Raw genomic sequence first — 8,901 nt, 5'->3', positions numbered from 1 at the left:
TGACGTGTACTTATTTAATAAGAATTTCATCAAAAGGAAAATAATAACAGCGATGAAATTGTGTAACAAATAAGAAAGAATAAGAATAGTGTTGACTTGGATCGTAAAAAAAACAAATTGCAGCGGAGTGTTCTTTCTATAGTGGAAAGAAAGGTCAACCCTTGTCTGGATTCTATGCAATGTACCGGCGCCCCACCCCCATTCACTGTTTGTCCTTTAAATCTAACCCCTTACTACGTATTGAAGGGTAGCATGCCGCATACTATGCAAATCTATTATCAGCGTTGTCATTGTTTGAGAGGTAAGATATGATATCATTGAATAGTTTTTACTGATATATTTATGATTAGAAGATAATTTTACGAATTGTACAATAATATAATCTTATCGCGAAATTGTTTTATATCTTGATGTTTAGCGGCTATATCAATCTCTCTTTGAAACGTTCAAAGTAATTGTGTTCTGTAAATATGTATATATATATATATATATATATATATGAAAAGAAAAAAATAAGATTATCATAGTATAATATTCTGCAAAAATTTTTCAAGAATGAGAGAGAATTATACATTGCAACGTTTATTAGTTCCTAACTTGAATACTAAATCGATTGTCAGTGTGCTCGATGTACTCTATAGTACATATCATATTTACAACGCGATATACTTAGTGAATATAAACGATAGATTGATTATTGTCAAATTGAATAATATTAATTACCGGATGGTAGACATTTGTTGCGAAATAATCTCACCAACTTCTCATTGGATAACTTTCGGTTTAATTTTACAAGTTGAAATGTGATTCTAAAAATTTTAATTTATAACGCAGTTTATAAAAATATTAATAACATCATATCAATATAAAGTATCAATATATCAATATAAAGTAATGTACTGCAAAATTGTTTTTTAATAATAAATATTATTAAATGTATTATTAATTAATATAGTAATTAGAAATATTTAAAGTTTTAATATCAATATTATTTTAATTACATAAAACTTTTATTAAAATAATAAAGTAAAAATTGTTAACAAGAATTATTAATAAAATTCAGAAAAATTTTAATAGATTAATATATTATTATTTCAGTTACATTTTATAATATAAAGAAATTTTAAAATTTTTTAAAATTATTTTTGGATACACAAATTTTATTGTATCTATGACGTGATTTTGAAGTTGATATTAACAAATTCAACATGTATGCATTAAAAATGCAAACTGCCTGTCAAAGCGAAGGCAGTGCAGAACCTGATGATCCAAGTAGTCATCATCAGGAACCTGTTAGACCTCCAGCACAGGATTGTAGCTCATTTGACATTGTTAGGGCAACTCAGGTATTCATTTAAACAATCAGTTAATTCAAAAATATTATCATTATTTAAAAATATTGTTGTCTGGATAATTTATTCTTTTTAGTATGGAGCTTTGGATCGTGTGACTGAATTAGTAGAAGCTGGTGCTGATGTAAATCAACCAGATTCAGAAACTGTAACATTATTACATTGGGCAGCAATAAATAATCGAAAAGACATTGTAAAATATTTAATTGCAAAGGGAGCTATCGTTGATGCAATTGGTGGTGAGCTAGCTTCCACACCACTACATTGGGCTACAAGGTTAATTCTAAATTTAAATTTCTAGTTTATAGTAGAATATTTTATAACAAATATTTTAACAAATAAAATAATTAAAACTTATTATTATATTATATTCTAGACAGGGCCATTTATCTACAGTTGTGATATTAATGAGAGCAGGAGCAGATCCAACTCTTAGAGATTCAGAAGGATTCTCATGTATTCATTTAGCTGCACAATTTGGTCACACTTCTATTGTTGCTTATCTAGTTGCTAAAGGAGTAAATCCAAATATGCCAGATAGAAGTGCAATGACACCCCTTATGTGGAGTGCCTATAAAGTTAATAGGTAAATGTAAAAAAATAATCAAAATATTTATTTGTAAGAATTTTTATTTATAATTATATTATATAGGTTACTTTGAAGTTTTTTCTTTTACAGTTTAGATCCAACACGTTTGTTACTGACTTTAGGAGCATCTCATTCACTCGCAGATAATTTACATGGTAACACTGCTTTGCATTGGGCTATTATAGCTGAAAATAGTACAGCAATATCAACATTAGTTCATCATGGAGCATCTTTGGATGTACCAAATATAAGAGATGAAACACCAATGACATTGTTAGGTCGTCATATTGGTGCTGCCTGGTTAGGACATAAACTTAGTCAAGAAATCAGAGAAAAACAGGGCAGAACAAGAACATGGTGTAGAGATAAGGTATTTACTTTAATTATTTTTATTCGATTTCATTTTTTAAATCTTAATTCTTCTTTCAGAGAATGCGCTGGTATTGTATGGTCAGTACACCATTTATAGTTTTCTATGTAATTGGAATGATTTTTCAAAGTGGATTGCATTATCTAGTAAAATTAGGTGCCTTTGTCACTCTTCATATAGCATTATATTTAGCTAATCATTTTATCTTCGATGAACGATTATTTCATATTATACCAATGTCAATTTATTTGGCTACAAAGGTGAATATTTAAAATAATATATGATATTAACTATTATTATTATTATTATTAGATAATTCACTTACATAAAATCGTAATGTTAAATAATATTATAAATCTTAAGTGTTGAAAACTGATTGAGCTATATCAGATAACATCAGATAACATCTTCTACACAAGTGATATAGACAATAAATGTCTTATCATGACATTTTAGATAACATACAAAGAAATATAATAGAAATTCTTGGATTAATTCTTATTACAATAGTTTTAATTTTTTTCTTTTTTTAATTAGTGATTATTATTCTTATTAAAAAATATAATTTTTATTTAACATATAATTTTTTATTTAACATATAATTTGCATAGCAGATTCTAATCAGATTTCTAATCAGTATTTTTTATTATTACACATCTGTTATAGATGTGGATATACGTGACATGGATATTTTGGTTAGGTATACATGCTGCTTGGTATTTATGGTTACTATTAGTTAGTGGATCTGTTCCACTTTGGATATGTTTCTTACAATCCTGGAGAGGCGATCCAGGTGTAATTACAGCTACACATGAAGATAAATTAAATGTAATAGTCTTTATATTATAAGAATATTATTTATAAATTAATTTATTATTATTTTATTATTCTGGAATTTTGTTATTTTCAGACGATTATAGAGTTAGCAGAGTCTGGTGGTTTTGAACCACAATCATTTTGCAGCAGTTGCTTGGTTAGAAGACCTATGAGATCTAAACATTGTTCTACATGTGATCGATGCGTAGCACGTTTTGATCATCACTGTCCTTGGATCAATAATTGCATTGGTAAGTCATATAAAATAATTTAAGTCCATAACATGTATAACCAGTATAATTTGAGATAGCATTAATTTTAGATAATTTAATCTTTAAATAATACACTTGTATTTTTATAATTTTTAATTTTTTTTTTTTTTTAAACTTAGGTGCGCATAACCACAAGTATTTTCTGGGATTTTTAGCATCATTATTAGGTCTTTGTATTGTTGTTTTATCCGCTAGTGTACAGTATTGGCAATTTGAATGTTGGACAAATTTAACAAATGGGCATAGCGCTGATAATTATTTAGTTGCTGCAGCTACCTGTGATGCTTGGGTAATGTGGGTTGCAGCAAATACATGTCTCCATTTCTTTTGGGTTGGCACGCTGCTTGCGTGTCAGTGTTATCAGGTTTGTTTACTTTTTCTATTTTATTTCTACATGATCAATTACATTACAAATTTATCAGATTATTATCTTTTTTCATAAAATAATATATATTTTTATATTATTTATCATTAGATCATGGTACTTGGAATGACAACAAACGAGCGTATGAATGCTGGACGCTACGCGCATTTTAAACAAGGGAATCCTTTTCATCGTGGTGCTCTTCAAAATGCAGCTGATTTTTGCAATTTAAGCTTTTGCGGTGTAAAAGCAAAACCCAGTTCAGACTGGTTGCATAGTTTTGATCACAAACAGAGTATTGAAAAATTACCTCTACTTGCTACAAAAGATAACTTCCAATATATTTAGAATTTTTCTTAAGGATCACTGTCATAGAAGATAAAAGAATTTTGCCATCAGAAGCTAATATAGTATGTCATATCACTTATGCTTGAAGCATACTTTTGGATTACCAAAGAGTTACTACATAATTGGAAGTGACTTTTAAAAAAATAGTGATTTTGCATATATGAATTTAAATTGCATATTATAAGTAATTTCTTATACTAAATGAAATACAAATTTTAACATTCATCTACTATGAAAGACTGTTCTATGACGTAAGTATGCATATCCTATATTTGTGTATTCTAGTTTGTGAATATGAAACAAAAAAAACACATTGCACAAGTACTTTGACTCTATTTTTACAACAAATTATGAGCCAAGACTTTTTTTTCTCTATATATTATTACAATTTACTTGATATAAATGAAATGTTAATATAATTGATTAAGAAGTAGTTTACTTTACATTGCATTGTAAATATTTATATTTTTCATGTATAGATATTTCTATACATGATCATGTAATCATTAAACATGAATATGTTAATATTCAATAACTTTTTTTAAATTAAACATTTTACATTCTAATATAAGTATCATTCAATTTATAATTAATTTACATATAAATACAATTTTAATTGTATTGAAAAAACGATATATGTTAACAAAACAGCCATGACAGTCAGTTCTATGAAATCATTGTATAATGTATTTTTATCGACATTATTTATTATAATTATTTGTACTTTGTAATTTTTAAGCCTTATAAAAAATCGTGAAAAAAATCATAAATCAATATCATTACAGTTTCTGTTAATATTATAAAATTTCCATATTAAATACCATATTATTGGAATTGGAAAAAATGTTGCTTAATAAAAATATAGCATATTTTTATGTTTAAAAATTTATGAAACATTTTTTCAAAAAAAGAATAATCAAATATTATATAATATGATTATAAAGTAAAGTTATATTATATATTACTGTTAGCGATTTAATCCGTTTTTCGTACTTACAAATAAGTTTACCTGATTTAAGTGCCATGCTTATATTGTTCAAAAAATATCCAATTGTACTACAGGTATATTATACACGTATACATATTTACACGTACGTATTTACACACGTACTTATTTATGCTCTCATAAGATTTGATTAAAGTTTCCTGTTGTATCTAATCTATTATTACATTATGTAAAGAACGATAGCAATATAGCATAGCATATATAAAATTGTTTACTATATCTGTTTGAATGGATGTCATACTTTATCATAAAAATTTCAAAAATTTATCTTATTAATTATATATAGAAATATCAAACATAAAAAGAAGAAAAGAGAGAGAAGCTTGATACATTTTTTTATGACATATATTTATAATTACATGTGACGATAAATAATAATGTTGAACATTATTTTACATTCCAAAAATTCCAAAAATAATTTTGAGTGTGTAATTGTGCGTTTCTTTTTTGTTTTTAACATTAGTATGTAATTAAAAATGTATGCTTACTTATAATTCGAGTTTTTAACATTATTAACATGCATAAATAATTGCATTGTATTCTATTCGATTTAAAAATAGATTATGTTGGATTAAAATTAGATTAAAAGTATTGAAAGTTGTGTTGCGCGTATAATTCAAACAAAGAAATAAATATTCTTAAAAGAGATGGGATTAAAAAATTTACTTTTATTAAAATTTAATTAAAAATAAAAATCCTTATTATACAAATTTTTATCAATAATTCCATTCAATCAACTATTAAGTATAAGTACTCGAATTGAAAAAAGTGCATATGTTTTTAACATTGCATTTTCAATAGGTGCCTAAATGTTTAATTATATTATATTATCTTATATAAATTTAAAAGAAAAAAAAAAAAACATTCTGAGAATTGATCAAAAGTAATTAAAATATATTTTACTTGTCAAATAATTTTCAATAAATTTCAAATTGAACATAGATGAATGTCACGGCATAATTTTATTAATTTCATTTGGATTAAACAATATCATTCTGATAATAATAGAAGAATATCAATTATGTAATTTTATTGTTCTCAGATTGTTTTAATTTGCGCAACATTTTATATATAGATCATTTAATTTCATCGTGTATATAACTCAACTTATTTTTATTTTAATAATTTACACTTCATTCCGATGCCTTTGATACATACATATACAAAACAAAATTGATATTTAATATATATGTCCAAATATCATTTGTTAAAAACAAGTTTTCAATTTTGACTGCTTGTACAGAACGTTATGAAGTGTTTGTACAAAACGTTGAAACATACATATAATAGGTTTAATATATATTCGATTGAGCGATGATATTGACGGAATGAATACTCTGTATCAGAATTATTGCAAGAAACATGTGTATAAATATTATAAATACAAATGTAAGTTAAATGTAATTACTTCATAACAAACTATTAACTAATTACTCGAATGTGGTGGTACACATTTAGTATTTACGCATATTTCCATTCTAGTCCGATTGATATTATGATAATTTAGTATTTAGATTATGTGTTTACCTCGTATGAATGACGAGACATAATCGATTTATGTATAGTAAATAGTTTCTTTCATTTTTTAAATGAATAAGTCAAAAACAAGAGAATTGTGTAGCTAAACACACGCATTATCAACGAATAAAAATATTGAAACTGTATTATAACATTTTGAAAAACATACAAATAAGAAATAGATAAATATAAAACTAAAAAAAATTTTATAATTAATATTCTTAAATATTTAGGTTTTAAATTATAAACTGTTTGCTTCGAAAAATATAAGTTAAAATAACGAACGAAAGATTTAAAACATACGTATAATTGTACGAAGATTTGATTCTAGGTAATATTTTTTGTGGAAAACGAGTAAATATAGTTGTAAAAGTCTCTTTGTGACTTGTTGTGAATTTGAAAAAATTATAAAATTCTTCACTAGTGTTACATTGCATAGACGAATTTTAAATTATTATATCGGATTATATTAGGCTAATTATACAATTCTATTTCTAATTCAATCAATGTAAATAACAGTCATTTACTTCGAACGACATCTCAAGAACAAATAAAAATTAAAGCATTGAAGGTGCAAAAATTTTTGGTAACTAATTAAAAAATTTAATCAAAATTACTATATATTGTAAGCAAATAAAGACAAAAAATTGATTTACTAATTATTATTGTTTTGTTATTTATATTTTAATTTAATTAATAAAATCTTTATATATCTCTTTTTTTAAAGAATTCAATTTTACCAAATTATTATAGATATTGAACGCTGCTAACAGTCAAAAGTATATAATTATGGTATTATAAACATATGAATGTAATTGTTTAGTTACTGTCACTTGACAGTTTAATTTTGTTTTAATTCGTGTTATCTTAATTTCAATTTTTGTTCAATTTCTGTTCAATGTGTTTATCATGGTTTCCGGAAACGATTGTTTGCATGATGAAACAGAATCTTCAAATATAACATCTTTGCAGACAGATTCTAGTTGCAAAACTAATACCAATATCAAACAATCTTCACATGAATCTGTCTGTCAAAAAGATTCATGTAATAATAATTTTCAACAATTTAATTGTGGGTAAATCAGGTATATAATAATTTAAATATATATAATTTGGATATAAATATTATATTTATTAAGTTAAAGACTGTAAATGTCGAGAGATACATTCAATTATACATGGAATATCTTCGGAAGAAATCGATCCTGTAGTGGAATCATACAATAATGATCTACTGAAAGATAAAAATTTGATAGAGCAGACGCTATGTCAATGTCACGCTCGTAAGATGTAATACAAATACTTCCATTCTATGTAACAATTATTAATTGACTATTTTTTTTATTTTCTAGCAGAGCTTATACTTTACCTGTGAAGTACAAGAATGGTAAAAATTTCAGTATTTTAAATTATTTACACTATCATTAAATTATTATTTTTATTATTATTATTATTATTTTTTGGTTTTTGTTTCATATTTAAAAATTTTATAAATTTTTAGTTTGCTATAATTTTAATTATGAAAATCCAAATAGATTACTGATTTTCTTTTTATAACTTTTATAACTTATTATAATTTTACTTTAAAGATCTTTCAGATGTACGAAGACCATTTTGGTGCCCTTTTAAATGGAAGTGGCCAAAAAGAGAAATAGAAAGAAAAAATAAAACATACGAAGTGAAATTAACACCAAAAAAATGTCCTCATTACACGGAGGTAGACTGCAATATATATATTATATACACATTAATAAAATAATATTGTTTTATTTTTCCTTGTATTATTAAGTACGAACATTAAATATAAAAGATGTACAAACAATTATTATACTTGATGCATAGTTAACAATGAACTTCGTTTAGCCCATTATGTGCTGTGAAATAATGGAAGGGATACCACATAAAAAAAAAGATACTGTTCCTGAACTAGAGAAAGTAAAAACTCATGAAGAGAAAAAAAAAAAAGAAGTAGTAACAGAGAAAATTGACATCTATTACTTTGATCATGGGAACTCTGCGTAGGTATAACTAAATATTTCAATAGTTATCTTTTTATCACTTATGATTTTTATTATGCAGGCATTTGCTCTTACATAATCATTCAGCTTCTTGTCACGTAACAACAAAAAAAAAATACAAACTTTTAATGATTTTTAAATGATCATAATTAAACTTAACGATTTAAAAGTTTTAATTTCTTATATTCTATACCAAAACATTATTGTTAAAAATATTAAAAAAAAAAAAAAAAAAAAAAAAAAAAAAA

General features: G+C 24.9%; 2 protein-coding genes across 5 annotated transcripts in view; both read left to right on the top strand.

The window, feature by feature from the left end:
* The first annotated feature begins 165 nt into the window (after positions 1-165).
* Positions 166-4,744, top strand: LOC122718679 (palmitoyltransferase Hip14). 4 transcript variants are annotated; one of them, XM_043943921.1, is made up of 10 exons: positions 166-301; positions 1,099-1,346; positions 1,429-1,628; positions 1,729-1,938; positions 2,032-2,311; positions 2,371-2,571; positions 2,978-3,139; positions 3,222-3,378; positions 3,519-3,763; positions 3,875-4,744. In XM_043943921.1, exons 2-10 carry the CDS (start codon positions 1,209-1,211, stop codon positions 4,109-4,111), a joined length of 1,830 nt encoding a protein of 609 aa, XP_043799856.1. In that variant the 5' UTR covers positions 166-301; positions 1,099-1,208; the 3' UTR covers positions 4,112-4,744. The 4 variants fall into 4 exon arrangements, with proteins under 4 accessions (XP_043799856.1, XP_043799853.1, XP_043799854.1 ...); XM_043943918.1 differs by having other exon boundaries at positions 2,017-2,311; XM_043943919.1 differs by lacking the exon at positions 166-301 and adding an exon at positions 527-891 and having other exon boundaries at positions 2,017-2,311.
* A 2,889-nt stretch (positions 4,745-7,633) lies between these two features.
* LOC122718949 overlaps positions 7,634-8,901 on the top strand; it is a 3,275-nt gene continuing 2,007 nt past the window's right edge. The window contains exon 1 of the mRNA XM_043944379.1: positions 7,634-8,653. Within this exon, the coding sequence (XP_043800314.1) occupies positions 8,505-8,653 (149 nt within the window). The 5' untranslated portion in view covers positions 7,634-8,504. The remainder of the gene's footprint in view (positions 8,654-8,901) is intronic.

This window comes from Apis laboriosa, unplaced genomic scaffold, assembly GCF_014066325.1.
Source record: "Apis laboriosa isolate Shangri-la unplaced genomic scaffold, ASM1406632v1 scaffold68_cov148, whole genome shotgun sequence".
Lineage (NCBI taxonomy): Eukaryota > Metazoa > Arthropoda > Insecta > Hymenoptera > Apidae > Apis > Apis laboriosa.
Note: the sequence above shows the minus strand (reverse complement) of the source record. Positions and strands in the feature narration are given on the sequence as shown.

Coding starts and splice junctions, on each gene's coding strand:
- LOC122718679 (XM_043943918.1), top strand. CDS start 1,209: ATGTATGCATTAAAAATGCAAACTGCCTGTCAAAGCGAAGGCAGTGCA. Junction 1,347..1,428: donor ACATTGTTAGGGCAACTCAG/GTATTCATTTAA, acceptor TATTCTTTTTAG/TATGGAGCTTTGGATCGTGT. Junction 2,312..2,370: donor GAACATGGTGTAGAGATAAG/GTATTTACTTTA, acceptor TTCTTCTTTCAG/AGAATGCGCTGGTATTGTAT.